The sequence below is a fragment of the Orbicella faveolata genome, unplaced genomic scaffold (genome assembly GCF_042242905.1).
Source record: "Orbicella faveolata isolate gen_17 unplaced genomic scaffold, um_ofav_v1 contig_24, whole genome shotgun sequence".
In the NCBI taxonomy this organism is placed as follows: domain Eukaryota; kingdom Metazoa; phylum Cnidaria; class Anthozoa; order Scleractinia; family Merulinidae; genus Orbicella; species Orbicella faveolata.
The window spans coordinates 20,633,836-20,650,104 of NW_028301552.1; the positions used below are offsets into that span (position 1 = coordinate 20,633,836).

A 16,269-nucleotide genomic window follows, 5' to 3' on the forward strand; every position below is an offset into this window, starting at 1 on the left:
CCATATTTTGTTCCTTCGAAACAGCAGACCATTTTCGTTTTCTGCTAAAAACCGAAACCTCCCTACTAGTAGGACATAATCATCAGAACCGATCTTTTAATGGTACGTAACAAATTTTTTACGATATGTTAGCTCAATAATTAATCTTATTTCTCCTCGCAAAGACCACAAGATTATTAAGAACAGAACAAATTGTTTGTAACTCCCTTCAGTAACCAGCAAACAAAGCGTTTTGATGTCCGACGGGCTTTTCCGATGCGATGTTTATAACGAAGCCTAGAAGTACAAGGTTTGAGTCCTGGGTGTGTTTGTGCTTGTGTGGTCTTTCAAACAAGCTTGTGAAATGTACATTTACCTTTAACAGACCGCCACCGAAAAAAAAAAAAAGAAAAAAAAAAAAAAACCACGCATAAACCGAAACCGCGAGCTCAATTTATGATTTCCCGCAACTGTACGATAATTACTTAACCGTTAACCGCCAGATAATGTGAATTTACCCGCAAACCGGCACTCAAAATTAGCTTAAGCCGCTAAACTGTCAGAGTATAATAGACTCTCATACAAGACTTGAGAATAACCCCTTCATTGTAAACTGACAGACTCGTTCGTCGCTACTGCAAAAGCAGATGTTCGCGGTTACTAAGTGTGGTATCACTCCCACCATATCCATATAGTCGTAGATTAACTAGAAAAGGTAAGCCCTTTTGGAGTTTGAATTTTGCGTATGTGAAGTTGCTCTTCCAAGTAACTTCTGTTTCACTTCTATTTCACTTTCAACTCTAACCTTGAATTATCAGCTATTAAAATATTAATGTTCTTCACTTGTTGAAGTGATCAACGTGGCAATCGTTTGTCAGGCCCCTCTAATAAACGCGCTTACATATTAAACATTTTGAAATCTCAAGAAGACACTCTTTAGCTGAAACGAGTAGTGGGAATTTGCATCAGTTTTTATTCGCTTCTCGTGGTATCTAAATGCTCGTAGCCTGAATTTCAGTGGACCATAAAAGTTTTGGTCTTTCGATTAAACAAGGTGAATTACAACCCTAGATTAAAATAAGAAGTGATTTCTCACTAGTTTTGTTTATTTTTACTAACCTATTGTCGAAGAGGGAGCATTCACTCTACTTATGTCCGCAACTCGGCTCTCTCTAGTAAGATCACTTGATTGTGAGGAATAAGCCACAGTGCCAAACGAATACTGAATTATTTTGTCGTTGAATTTCGTGGCTTTTCACTATCGTACACTTACGTTTTTTCAGCTGGGACTATAGATGAGCTGCACTATTCATAATTTACTTATAAAGCAAATAAAATTTACAAAACAGTAGTAGTGGTGTAAACAAAATTGATTTTTTTAATAAAAACATTCACCCTCGATAAATTTAGAAGACAAAAGGAAATGTGATTTAAACGTCTATATGAGCAGAGGCAAACCTCAACTTTGTTCTGTTGAACCCTGTTCGTTTGACTCACTTTCACTGGAAAGAAACTTGCGCCGCGCTAAGTGGAAACTTTTTATCCGCAACTTTTTGTTCTCTCTCCCCTTCAGGACTCGTGGTCGCTTCTCGGTTAAAATTCCATCGAGATGCGGTTTGGAATGAAAACAAAGCCTCTTATACTCCAGAACTCGGTAATATGGACCAAAACCTTCCTTCATACATGTGTTCATGAACATGCAAAGTTTGACTAGTGACTTGTGAACGTTGACAATAATATCCAGTAGCCCTTGTGGTACCTTGCCTTTTTTTCTGGCTACAATTTGTGGAAACGAACCACCAACGATTTGAACCGAAGGAAAAGAGTACGGCATTGAGTTTTGAGAAAATGTATGTGTAATACTACAGTGTAGATAGATCACCAAAAACACGCTTCATTTACGTAGTATGAGGGGGGCGTAAGGGGGGTTCCGAAAACCGCAAAACCGCGTAAAAAAAGGTAAAAAACCGCAATACCGCATGGAAATTTACCAAAATACCGAAACCGTAGTTACAAATGTGCTACGGTGCCGTCATCATTACTTCTAGCTCGCCATTCCATCAGAAATACGACCTTATTTAGTTCGATAAAAGTGTACGTTAATGTTAATCAACGTATGATCATCACACTCATAAAATAATACTGTAATAATTGACACACGTCCGTGGAACTGACTTCGTTATGCTGCTGTGGAACTAATACAAGTGCGCTCGCGCACGCACGAATACTGCTGAGTTACCCATTTGAAAAACATCGATGTTTACGACTTCAGCAATGGAAACCACTCGAATGTTACACAACCCAAGCTTTCCGCGACTTAATTGTTTGGTGAAAATTCGTCAAGATACTAGTTTTCGAGCTCAAATATCCCGAATACGAGCTCGGAACATCCATTTTATGTCGCAATTCGACTGAATCAACCTTAAATTTGATTTAAAATTTTCCAAGAAAAATTTTGAATGACTCGAAGACGACGTAGTCAACCCCATGAAGTGTTCAGTAAAGCAAACGATTGTTGAAGCGTATAACTCTCCAGAAGCGAGTTCTTGCTCCCAGAAGAAACTTCGCCGAGCTTCCAATCTCTCCTTGAAGTAACATCGTCTCTTCCCGACCATCTTCATAACCACTTCTTCTTGCTCGGCAGACATTTTCCCGCACGAGGCCACGGCAAATACTGTAGGAAATCCGAACGAAAGATTCCCAGCCCGGAAAGTCAAGTCCACGTATTATTAGATAAAATGATTAATCATATCAATTATTAACTGGAAAAAGCGGAAATTGCAAACCGCAAAGCTTGCTTGCACAACAATGGTCCCTTGTAAAACATAAACAAGAGATCAAAAGTGGTGATGGACAAAACTCTGACCCCTAGTCCATGGACTACCCTAATGGACTACCCAAATGGACTACCCAAATGGACTACCCAAATGGACTACCCAAATGGACTACCCAAATGGACTACCCAAATGGACTACCCAAATGGACTACCCTAAAATGGACTACCCCTAAAAAATACTATTTCAGATGAGTGCTACGTTAAGAAGCTGCGATTATATGCTTACACTGCACGGAGGATGCTTTTCTTTTCGTTCCGCATCGCCTTCAGCCGCCATTTTGAATAACCATTCTGAATAAAACAATTTCTGAACAGAAAACGCGCAAATTTCCACATAATTATAGTCCAGGTCAGCCAAGAATACTACTGCTTCCACTCCACTCTGAATTTTTGTAGCGTAGTCGTTGGAATTTCTTGCTGTCCCATAGCTTTATCCTCAGTCCCATTTCTATTTCATTTTGATACACTCAGGAAAAAACCAGAAGACTAGCTGCTTCTGTGCCATAATTTTCGGCACAAAACAAGCAAAACAAGTCACGAGTAACATCCTGAAGATCATTTCGTCTGTTCGAGAAAGACTGAGCTACTGAATCACATGGGAGCAAGATTGAGTTGTCTAAGAGTTGTCCACAGAATATTTGATTTGATTTAAGTCTACGCTTTTTGTGCACAGCGGTTGTTTTATTCAGTATAGTTATTCAAAATGGAGGCTGAAGGCGATGCGAAACGAAAAGAAAAGCATCCTCCGTGCAGTGTAAGTGTATAATCTCAGCTTCTTAACATACCACTCATATGAAATAGTATTTTTTTAGGGGTAGTCCATTTTAGGGTAGTCCATTTGGGTAGTCCATTTAGGTAGTCCATTAGGGTAGTCCATGGACTAGGGGTCAGTGTTTTGTCCATCACCGATCAAAAGTCATGGGAAGCGTCAGGATCCGAGTAATAACTGTCATATCTCGCCTCGCGCTTCGCGCGCGCTCGTGTATCGCGCTAGAGCCCGCTAATCCGCCTGTACTGCAGGCTAAAGCGCGGACGGCTGCAGACACTTTTTTGCCGATTACGGCGATCGAAAATTTATGAAAACCGCAAACCGCTTAGTCTTATTAAACCGCAATACCGCAGGTTAAAATAAAGATTTCCGCAAAACCGCACCAAAAATAACACAAAACCGCATCACCGCAAACCTTGACGCCCCCCTCTGGTATTTTTCATTATCCTTCCAATTCCAAAACACAACTTTGTTTTTCTGTGGGTATATGGAGCAATTCAAAAGTTTCTTTTTCTTTAAGCTGCTAGCTAGTAGTCGATGGAAATTACATGACGTTTATTTCATCAAATAGCAAGAGGACCTGGAAGAGAAACTTCCACAAAGACGAGTTAAATAAATTAAAAGTAGTCCTGAAAAGTTATTGTTATGCAAATTGTTTTGTTTTACGGTTAATTTTCTTTGTTCACGATAGAAACCTGACTAAATAGAGACGCGTTGCTTTTGGAGCTTACTGTTGCTAGGTTCTGGAGTTAAAAACAAAATTAATTAATTAACAAGAAGGCAAACGTAAAAAGAAGAAAAAAAAAAAAAAAAGAAAAAAAGAAACGAAAAAGGCCCTGTATTAGAGCAAGCACCGGTTACACAGCCATAGGTTGTTCCGCTCTCGCCAGCGTAAAGACAATTTCTAGGTCCATGCGAGATCTAACTTCCAGTTTCTACCGCTTCCCTTGAATGCTTTCCTTAAACCTTATATTTAATTACGCTCAACTAACAAGAAGACGATCTGTGAAATAATCCAGCTATATTTGGAACACATTGAGATCTTTGAGATTTGGTCGAAATTCCGACAATTCTGCTATCTGATTACTGTGCATTGCATCATCATTAAGACGAGACTCCGCCGCTAGTTTCTATCGCTGCATCATCCGTTTACTTGGAGGTTTTCTATTCTTAGTGTAGTAAAAAATAGATTATCGACATCTTTGGAAATTGAAAGCTTAAAGATAAAATTCATTATGCAGAGTTCAAAGATACGCTTCCAGACTATCGCATTGTTATGTTGTCAGCGGGCACTCCCAGTAGTGTATGTGGCATTTCATGAGGCCTGATGGGTAATGACTGACACTTCCCCTGCAGGTACAAGTGTAGGATGGCGTGCCGGACTTGACGTCACGTGATAACAGGTATTGCCTGGCGTCATCAGTTGAGCATGTCACTCCGAGGATTTTATTATTCTGGTTGGAGAGAGAGGTAGTGTTAACGATCTTCAAATATTTTGAGCTCCTTTCAAGCCCGTCACTGTTTAAGACGGAGCTTGACACCATTACTAAATCTAAAGGTGGATTATTTAGAGGTAGCTATATGTTTTGTAACACTTAGTTATCGGGCCACAATTTTTATTTGCGTATGGAAATTTAAGCATGTGCAAAGGTTTATGGCATTTATCTACCCTTACAGGCATTTTATATTGCTACTGTCATTATCATTAAAATCGTCCGTAGTAGCGAAATGGCCGTAATGGTGAATTGTATTTTATTCTCTCTGGTTAATTCGTAAGGAAACTGACGAAGTCTAACAGGTAATTCCAAAAGGTTGTACACGTTCTCAACTGGAAGGATTAGACTTACCTTCTCTTCAGTTACGGTCACAAGAGAATTAGAGTATGGACCACTTGTGGCCACTGACGAATTAGTCCTATACTGACAAAGGCTGAGATCATGTACCCCAGGAGGTCCCTTGGAACCTTTTGGGCCAGGTGCTCCCGGGTTCCCCTTGGGGCCCTGTGATCCATTGAATCCTTGAGGGCCTCGCAGCCCGCGGGAACCGGCAATCCCGGGAGGTCCCGGCGGACCAACAACACCAGGATGACCGCTGGTTCCCCGCGGGCCTGGACTTCCCGGTAAACCTCTAGGTCCCTGGGGACCCGGCGGGCCCTGTAATCCGAGGGGACCGGACGGGCCTGCCGGTCCGGGTGGTCCTTGAAGTGTAGTTCCCGGATGAGCGGGAATGATACCGGTTTTATTAACCTGTGAAAGAAAACACCAGGCTTTATTTGATAGAGGAGGATATAGTAAACAGCTCAACAGTTCCTTGACACAAGTTGAAAATGAAAGATCTGTGATCTTTTGGGATGCCTTAAACAAACTGATGAATCGTTGCCCAGAGTAGATTCATCGGTTCCTTCGATTCACCATATGGCCCAAGTGATCTTGGACTGATCCTGATCCAGATCATCTCACTGGAATGCAACCTTTGCCATCAGGAAAATAACCAACACTGCAATTGAACACTCTAGGCTAACGTTATCTAGTTTGTTTTTAAATTGGAATGAAAAGAAACTTTTAATTCTACAGTAAAGGAGAAATATTGACTCCCTTGGATAACTACACTGTATTTGTTATTTGTTGTCAAAATGAGTAGGTTGCGATAAATGAAATTCGAAGCCGTATCTCTGCCTCGATACCATTTCCCTAAGACTCTATAATTTTAGTTCCTCAGTATCAATATTGGTCTATTTACTATGCTTGAGGGAAACGTCACTTGTGTAACTACATTTAATATTCCCTTGTGAAACAGAGTCCAGAAGGAAGGACGAAGAAAGATGGTGGATTCAGATTAGCCTTGTTACTCATCTCAACAAACCATACTGTGGTCAACAGACAATCTATATATTGACGAGAATTCTTTGACAATTGAAATATCAGTAAAGAATTAATTACTGGACCTTTCTACTGAATGTGGCTATGTGGCTGTGCTTTACCCCGAAATTTAGCTTCTTTACCAAGTTCCGCCTTCCCTGTTATTCTTTCTCGATAGACCTTTCTTCATACCACACTTGTCAACATAACATCTCTATGTGAACAAAAGTCTAAACTTACGCTAAACACGAGGCTGTCAAATTTATGTTTCTGTGTGACCATGTCCAAATTCAGTTTGTTTGCCGCGGCGGTTAAACTATGTATGGTATTTTGTAGCACTGTTATGGAGGTCCTTATCAAGTCTTCGTTTGCAGTCAGTCTGTCAAGCTCTCGTTGAAGGACGTCAGCTACCCCCTGTTTGCTTACTTGTGGGGGTGGTGGTGGCGGCGGCTTGGGTGTTGCTGTTGTGTTCAGTACTGTTTGTAAAGAAATAATTGTTTGTTATTTGCTGTTTGATATGTGTAGTTACAGTACTTAACACAGACATGCAAAATAGCATGGTAATGTGTCCTTTTTACAATGTTATGTTTTCGATGATGGATGTGGGGTTACATTTGTTGTTAAGGGTATTCTTCATTGCTACTTAGATATTATCGAGGAAGGTGGTTGCGGCTGGCGATATGAAATTGCAGGATAACGAAGATATTTCTTCTATTTATGGTGGGGATATGAGATAAATCAAAAAACCCTTTATCTGTTAATTAGTATTTAAATTATTTTTTTGAAGCATTTCTTTGATAACGGATCATTTTTTGGATGTGGGGTTAAATTTGTTGTCAAGGGTGTTCTTCATTGCTACTCAGATATCGAGGAAGGTGGTTGCGGCTGGCGATGTGAAATTGCAGGATGACGAAGATATCTCTTATATTTATGGTGGGGATATGAGATAAATCAAAAAACCTTTTATCTATTAATTAGTGTTCAAATTATTTTTTTGAAACATTTCTATGATAACGATTAAAATACTTTTATAATTCTTCGTTACCACCGAATGATGGTAGCGAACGACTTAAGTTATTCAATAAGTAAGTCGTGTTTGTCGATAAAATGACTGGTTTTTACCTTGAAGATGTGTCTTAGCCACCTCCGGTTTTCTGAGGAGAATCCAGATATCAAGGACCAGGGAAATCAAAGTTAAAATGATCAGAATAACAACAAGAACGCGTAGGATTAGAAGTTCATTTCGCATGTTCCAGCGCTTGATAAACGTCAGTGTTAAAGAGCATAGGATTGCGTCTCATTTCAGTTATTCAGGAACCGCTATAGTCCTAAGAAAAATAACACTATTTCGCTTAGTTCCTTCACAGAATAAGAGCATGTGGGAACTAATTACCATGTTGGCACCCCGATGAGCGGAAAAAAAGAGAACATTATTAGGCAAGACAATAAGAAGCAAAACATTACTGTATGAACACCACATAAAATAGGCAGGTTGTTTGAACTTACTTAGCAAACAAAACGCGCAGGTCAGCGGAACGAAAATAATCAAAATGATTGGTGTCACAGGTCTAGCAGGGTATAAGAAGTTCAAAGCCAGATATCTTAATGTTATAGAATAATTAGAGGATGAAAATGAGTCTTGAATGCTGCGAATGAAGAAATTTCAACACCTTTGACAATTTTCTTACCTGTCAGTTTACTTTTGGTTGCCAAGTCAAAATAAAACCTACGGCAAAAGGCTTTGCGAGAAGAAGAAATGAATGACGAAAAAAAAAAAAAAAAGAGCTGAAAATAATTGGCCACGACAAAAATGGCCGAATTCACACTAGAGACGGAAAACCGGTCTATGACGAGTTTACCGTTCTGGTGTGAAAACGGGACGGGACGGGTTTCGACGAGAAACTCGTTTACATTTGCCCGTCTACATCTCCGTCTGAGTGGGCGAGTTTTGGCTCCTACTAGACGAGAAAACTGTCAAAATCCAAACAGATACTAACCCATCAAAATGAGAGAATAATTCGACATATAATATAATTTGAGATAGTTATGACAGTTATAGACAAACTGAATTACTCTATAGTATCGCAGATTCGCTGTTGAAATATAAATTCATTTTTCCATCGACGTTGGTCGCCGTCGAGGTTGCTTAAACTCCCTTACACTCAGTCTGTTAATGATCAGCTTAGTATATTATAGAGGCAAAGAATAATTGCCATTTATTTTTAAGACGAGATGTTCGAATTGAACAAACAGCGGGAAAACGTTCCTTAATTTAATTGAAATATTTGCTGTCTTCCAATTAGTGGGACTGATTGCATTTCGTTCCTACGTACCCACCCCCCACCCCCGAGATATGTTGGAACTATTGAAACTTTGAAGATTTTATTATAGAATCAATTAAGATGGACATCAATTCTGAGCTGGGATGGGGGTAGAAACCAGGTTTTGCAGATAAGAACAATAGCCGTGATATTGTGCTATCGGTTTTGTAATGAGTCCTCGTGATTCACTGCATGTCTTTTTTTCTACTCTCATACCGTTTTACTTTGCAGTTCCAGGCTTGAATTTGCACTCTCATGCTTAGACTGACAATGCTACTAACCTTATTGGCTTAGAATCCTCTATGTGTAATTCTTGAGAACTAAACTGAATTGTACAATTCATCCTGTAGAATTTATGTAAGGAATGTGATGATAATTTAGCTATCAAGGGAAATGCGTTCAAGCAGGATCCATTCCGGCTTCTTTCTGAGTAATGTTAAATTCTGTTGCGGGGCAACGTGATCAAACAAATGGGCATGCTCACGTATGACTCGGGAACTAAACTTACAAGTATGTAGCATTTCACTGAAAAGGTCTGTAACTCTTCAGTTCAAACAACTCACACTACATCAATTGACAGATGGCTGTTATTCAACGAAAGACCTTTCGCGAGAGGTTGTTTACGATAGAAATTAAGGCAATGGCTGAATGAAAGGTTTATGGTTTATTGTAGTGACTTGTTTAGTGGCCCTTGAACAGAGCATAAGTATACATGTACTTGTCACGGATCAAGAAATTTGAAGATTTCAGCCAAATTACTTTCATTTTCGTGTTTCGCAATCCATCTTAGTATTGGCGATTCTTAGCAATCCTTGTTTGTTTATTTTTTTGTCTTACTTATTGTCTACTCCGTTGCTTGTCTACGTCTATAAGCTATGATTTTAAAGTTTCCTTTGATAAAAAGGCAATTTTGTATACGTAAACACGGAACGGAAAAAAATAGTGTATCGTGACCTTGACAAAGAAATTATTTTGCCCCTCTGGCAATGTTTGTGGGACGAACGCGTCAAACATAACCAAGCAAAACGCACGATCGTTGTAATGCTAGAAAACCCTAATTTCAACTGGAGTCTTGTATCTCCATCTAGCAATATATCACTTATGAAAGAGCTGAAAGTAGGTCTCTTTCGAACTATTTAAACGGAACAATTTCCTTCGGGAAATTAAACTGGTCAAACGGCATAGTTTCGTTGAGAATTTGAAGTGGAGTCAAAATGTTGGCATCTGGAAGAGTACATCCTGCAAGTTATGAAAAACACGCTCCCACGGCCGAACCGGCTGAAAGAAGAAATGCTTGTGAAGTCGGCGAAGAAAACGATGATGCCGTGTCGACAGATAAGGCAGGAAAAGTTGAAGTCATTGGCAAAAGGCGCGATATTTTGTCCAGAAGTTTCTTGTTGGTTTTTATGACCTTCCTTTGTTTTATGTCACTAACAACATTTGTTTTAACTGCCCTAATGATTTCTGGAATAATTGGGAACAGGTATAACTGTTCAGACGCAGTCGGTGGGAATCAACAGAGACAAGGTAACTCATCAAGTTGCTTGATGGATAACCATTGTTATTGTTTTATTTCGATAGTCTAACAAACATTTACATAGTCTAGTTGATAATCACAGTAAACATGCAGGAATACGCAGCTCCGTACCTTTTCTACCGTTATGTAACGAAAGTTACCTTTCAAAAAATCTAGTCTTTTATTCCAAAAAGGTTTCCAATAAAGCGGGAAACGGTCGGTTTTGAGAGGAACTGTGTAAGTGATTGAAAACGCGATTAATGTAACCCTGCCAAGTGTATTCATAAGCTGAGAAGGCAAATATCTGATATCGATTTATTATAAAAGCCAACAAATGGGAGATCATATTGTGAAAATTGGTGTTGAACTTTTAATTCACTCCCTTTCCATTGATGAATATAAAGAAGAAATTACGTTAGAAAATATTGAACAAGCAGGAAAAAATTTTGACAGACACTTATCGAACTCAGTCATGCTTCGGCCATGGTACGAAGAACATCATCTTTATCTTCGTTGTCTGTAATCAATTCAGTTCAACTGGTTTGTGAGTAAGGTCAGAGGCACAATGCCTTCATGTTACCGGAAGATATGGCAATAAAAACGTGGGATAAAGAGTATAGTTGCAGCTTAGCTAGGGTAAGAGAAGACAAACGTGCAGTTGAAAAAATTATAATTGCATACGCGTCCTTCGCGGCCATTTTTTTCTCACGGTTTTCTTTTGTGTCGCGCACCACAGACGTCTAAGTGAAATAGGGACTAATCATAGTCTGTGTTATTTAGGTAAAAGAAAGCGTCACTTCTTGACAATCATAACATTGGCTCTGCACAGCATGAACTTTCGCTTCGTTTTATCAATGCCCCGTGCGCAAAATTTGTTTTGCGCTTTATTTAAAGGAGCTCGGTCACGGTTTGCGCATATTGAAAAGTTTAGCCTCAATTTTTCAAATTCGTGATTTGTAATCCGTGTCAGTCTTCTCCATCCTTAGCCATCCTTGTTCCTTTATGGTTTATCATTATCTCTTTGGTGTTTTTTATCTTCGTTAAACTGTTATTTTCAGATTTCCTACCATTTAAAGGTAATTTTGTATGTGGCAAAAATAACTCACAATACCGTTACTGAACCCCTTTAAAGTTGGTCCGTCATTCAAACTCTCATTAACAAGCCCTTGCGAGCAGCCGGAGTTACCACGGAGGGTTTAGATGAGTTTACTGTTTACACAATCGAATGTCCAAATGGTTCCGCCTTGGTTTTTCCATGAGCAGTACATAACGATGAACGTTTAAATAGTAAATGGTTTGAACCCAGGAGTTTCAGTAGTTCGTCTTGTGTGATTGTCCGGGTGAGGGTAGTTCTTAAAAGAGCTGTTGTTGTTGAGGGGCATCAACAGCAGTTCTTTTAAGAACTACCCTCACCCGGACGATCACACAAGACGAACTACTAACGGCGTGTAAATTGAAAAAATCTGTGATCTCCGCGTCGTTAGCATTCATCACTACCACTCGCGTACATCTCTTGTCTTGATACTTTGCTGATTTAGCTCATTTGTTATTTTGAATTTGTAATGTCAGAATCACCAGCTTCTCAAGCACAATCTTCCACCCCTCAAATTAATGGCAATGGTGGGACAATTAATGGGTTACCTCAGGAGAATATGACAAAACTTCAAGAGGCTGTGGTGAGTACAACGAACACTATCAATGAAGCAAGGATTTGGGAGTGTTTGTTTGGGCACAATAGCATGGTTTTCATTCTTCCAATAAATTAGCTTAAAGAACTGCGTTGGTTGTCACATTTTTTCATGAATACCAAGTAATTGTGTCAAACTTTTAACTTGGACTAGTTTCCACGACCTGCTTATTAAGTGGATCTTCCTTGTAAAGGATTTCTGAGTCGCCTTTTCAAGTTATCGTGGCAATTTAAGACACTCCAACCATGAACATTTGGCATCTTCTTGTGCATGTTTCTGCCGTCACTAAAAAAACAACTCAAAACAAAACAAGAAAAAAGACAGAATGTCAAGTGTTCATGGTTCGAGTCTCCTCCCTGTAAAACTTATTTTGAATTCAATTAATGTTGTCTCTAACTTTGGACTCTTACTATACTACGTAGGAGGTCAAAGCAACTGAACTTGAAAACGTCTGGGAAGCGCTTAGAATCCTTGAGAGTATTTGTCGTAACCTAACGATAAAGGTAAGACTAATCATTTTCTTGGTAAAATAAACTGAGAATAATAATCAGGCTTTCTCAACCTGGAAAAGGACGCAACTGGCAATACGGTGACAGTGAGAGCAGAACATCGAGTCCCGACCAAGTGTTAGCCAGGAAATCTAGCTTTGCTTTGCTTTTAGTTGTGCTAATGGGTGAGAGGCTAGAGTACTCTCACAGTGAAAACACCAGAGGGCAAGAGACAACGGGGAAGGCCACGAATATCTTGGAGAAGGTCAGCGGAAAAAGGAACTTAAGTCCATGCACCTGATTCACCTGCCCGGGGGAGGGGGGGATGGGTACTCCCAGAAAAGCTGGGTGGGGGTGTGCGGTCCACTTCCCAAAACCGTTACCCTATTTATGACCAAACTCTTCGATTTTTGCTACGCTATTTATCACCTGGCCAAAAATTCGATACCCTATTGATGATCGTTACGTTGCGGCTGGTACAGTTACCCTAAACATAAGTTATGAAGGGCTTTTGTTGACGGTCTTATTTATAATGATGAAAAAGTAGCTTTTACGAAGAAACATACCCAATTCGACACTACAGTGCTATAACCATACCCTATTTAAGACCAAAATGGCCAAAATCGATACCCTATTTATGACAAAAACGGCTGAGAAACCCTACCCTTTGGGGCCGCACATACCTATATGGCCCATATAAGGGACTACACCCCCCATCACCCGGGCTCACCTGGAATGAAATCTGAAAGGTGCACAAGACTGCTCCGCCGGAGAGAGACTGTGAAGGTCTTTTGCGTCCCATGGCGCGATAAGAACTGACAAGGATGATTCTAGTAATAAATTGGAAAGGGTAGCATAAAGCGAATTATTACATAGCAACAGTTTGCACCCCTAGCGCCTCACAATATACTTTTCCCCCTACTATGATTGAGTCGTGACTTTCTAGGACTAAACGTTACACATTAGAAAGTTGATATTTTGTTCCTGCTCTCTAAATGTGATATTTGCGTCTCTCGTTTTAACATGAACGCTAGTCAGGTTCATGTAAAAACAGGCTTATGCTAAATGACTTATAATGCACAAGATAATCTTCAGTCCGGTGGCACAGAAAAACATTTGATACTAACAATAGCCAATCTTTGTTTTTCTTTCAATAACAGGTAAAGAATGTGAGTGAAGTTCAGGACCAAATTGGCAACAATTGTTCTCAAGGATATGTGGAAGAACAAGACCAACCTACATTTAACGGTTCACACAGAGCTACTACTCCCACGGATTCTACTGGCCTACCAGTTGTACCAGGCTACAATGGAACTCAAGGACCTCCAGGTCCAATTGGTCTGTCAGGTGTACCAGGCCATAACGGAACTCAGGGGCGTCCCGGTCCGATTGGCCCGCCGGGTATAGCAGGTTACAATGGAACTCAGGGCCCTCCCGGCTCAATTGGCCCGCCTGGCTTACCAGGCTATAATGGAACCCAGGGGCCTCCCGGTCCCTTTGGCCCGTCTGGTTTACCAGGTTTCAATGGAACTCAGGGTCTTCCCGGTCCAATTGGCCCTCCGGGTATCCCAGGCTTTAATGGAACTCAAGGACCTCCAGGTGCAAGTGGCTCACCGGGTATACCAGGCTATAATGGAACTCAAGGACCTCCGGGTGCAATTGGCCCGCCGGGTATACCAGGTTACAATGGAACTGAGGGAGCTCCCGGTATAAGTGGCTCCCCAGGTATACCAGGCTATAATGGAACTCAAGGACCTCCCGGAGCAAGTGGTCCGCCAGGTGTACCGGGCTACAATGGAACTAAGGGACCTCCCGGTCCAAGTGGTCCGCCAGGCGTACCGGGCTCCAATGGGACTCAGGGGCCTCCTGGTGTAAGTGGCCCGCCAGGTATACCAGGCTACAATGGAACTCAGGGAGCTCCCGGTCCAATTGGTCCGCCAGGTCGAAGTGGTCAAGGATCAGGAAACTTCAGCCAGTGTACCTTCAAGCAAGTAACAACAGTTACAGCTGTAGCCTCTGGTGGTGCCAGTGTTACCGTGGACGTCGAGGAAGAAAACGTAGGTTAAAATAATTATTGATAATAAAATACTTTTCTTCAGATCGAGAAGAACATCCAGATGTTACAGAGTAAAATACACTGCTTTAACATTTTAAGCCTGCATTCAATGCAGCACTTTTGAATGCTAAGAAAAAGCCAATCTTTCTAACATTATAAGCTGATTATCACACTCTTTTATTCATCTAAAACTGCTGTCGGATTAATAGAAAGAGCCCTCCCTTCTGGTATTGTAAATAACATTTACTACTTTTGTTCTTATAGGATAAAAGGATTATTGCAGCGACATGCTCAACAGATGATGCTCAACAGTATCTGCTCTCTAGTTTCACTGCTGCCGGAGATGCTCGCGTTTACCGATGTGAGTGCAGAGGAACTGTATCAGCTTCAGTTACGTCATTCGCTTGCATAATCCACTACTGGGAGTGTCCACTTGTTACGTGAAATCGAGTGTTACAACTGTAGACTGAATCTCATAATTACAATTAATTTATCAACGGCATAACGTGTGTATGGCTGCCCACTTTCTTTTCCCAGACAACTGACATGATGGGTTCTAGTCACAGCTCGCAGGCTGTGTACAAAAATTCAAAGAGAACCCGGTGTGTTTTCTGTTCTGACGTACTATTTCAACTACTTTATCATGTAAAATTAGTGATGAGTGTGTGAGTGTGGTGCCGATAATAGCTCAAGGGCGCATGCTTTGTGTGCTAAGTGTCCAGGCTAGACATTCTTTAACAAACCAAGTGTACGTGTCGGAGAGGTTCGGTAGAGCGGTTGCGATCCGTAGGTGGGAGCGTCAACCCGTCTACTCTGCTGCTATCTGGTTAACTGGCATACCCAACAAGTCAGCGCCCTGTCAGTTGGAATTCTTAACCAGCCATATTTATCTTAAATGGCTCCAGCTTCAATTTTACTGGTTTACTTTGAGTTAAGACAACGACCATTATATTCATGCATTCAAGCTTTTTTGAACGTTTTACATCAATCATTTTCTTTGTTCATCCGCGCTGTAACTCTAGGAAATAGCAAAAATAATGTACCGTGTAAATAAAATAATGTAAATTATAGTTAGATCACAACTCTATTCATGATCAGTAACTGTCAGAAATAATCTTTGTCTTCTAATGGCTATACGTCCAAAGTCGAATTAAGACAAAGCGAGCGAGTGCGCTGCACAGGTATCGCAGAGGTCATGATTTCGAATCCCGTTCAAACCTGAATATGTGATTTCAGGCTGTAATTTTACAACTGCTTAAGTTGTGCGCATATAAATATATATGATCAGTCTTGTTTAGTTCCAAGCAGTAACTAAACCGTTAATTACCCCCAAAAGATAATCCAAAAGTGCAAATAGCTGTCACCTTTAGGATTCATATAAATTAAAGGCCAATTTATTATTTTCTTTGTTTTCCGTTTTCGTTGAAAAATGTCCTACCGCCTCCACCTTGGTGTCCAGCATCGTAATAAGAACAGACAGGTAGACTGTGACCCTTAGATGGATTTAATCCTTCAAACATAGCCGCCAGTTTGTTTTGGATGGCCGTTCGCAAATACAAACATTTATTTCATGGTGGGAGCAAGTGCTAATCTCAACAGCTTACTCTTGCTGAAGCATCTAAAAGAATTTTTTCTCTATTTGTCCAATCAGAAACACTAAACAGAAATAGCATAATCACGACCAAAATTTAAGTGGCACATCCTATTGTCGCCATTTCTCGGGGACGATTTGCGTCGCTAAGATGACCAATCCCTCTT

At 40.5% G+C, this 16,269-nt stretch overlaps 2 protein-coding genes and 1 long non-coding RNA gene across 3 annotated transcripts; 2 read left to right on the forward strand and 1 right to left on the reverse strand.

The window, feature by feature from the left end:
• The first annotated feature begins 3,027 nt into the window (after positions 1-3,027).
• On the forward strand, positions 3,028-4,363 carry LOC149110836 (uncharacterized). The gene is made up of 2 exons (XR_016207862.1): positions 3,028-3,164; positions 3,287-4,363. It is a non-coding gene; the product is annotated as an uncharacterized LOC149110836 (long non-coding RNA).
• Positions 4,125-7,904, reverse strand: LOC110047185 (uncharacterized). Its single transcript, XM_089291612.1, has 4 exons — positions 7,565-7,904; positions 6,683-6,918; positions 5,432-5,830; positions 4,125-5,038 (listed from the first exon to the last, which is right to left on the reverse strand). The coding sequence occupies exons 1-4, from the start codon at positions 7,689-7,691 to the stop codon at positions 4,859-4,861; spliced, it is 942 nt and encodes a 313-aa protein (XP_089147738.1). The 5' UTR covers positions 7,692-7,904; the 3' UTR covers positions 4,125-4,858.
• A 1,656-nt stretch (positions 7,905-9,560) lies between these two features.
• Positions 9,561-15,913, forward strand: LOC110047140 (uncharacterized). Its single transcript, XM_089291997.1, has 6 exons — positions 9,561-10,290; positions 11,568-11,573; positions 11,849-11,955; positions 12,390-12,470; positions 13,616-14,512; positions 14,776-15,913. The coding sequence occupies exons 1-6, from the start codon at positions 9,978-9,980 to the stop codon at positions 14,953-14,955; spliced, it is 1,584 nt and encodes a 527-aa protein (XP_089148123.1). The 5' UTR covers positions 9,561-9,977; the 3' UTR covers positions 14,956-15,913.
• Positions 15,914-16,269: the final 356 nt, after the last annotated feature.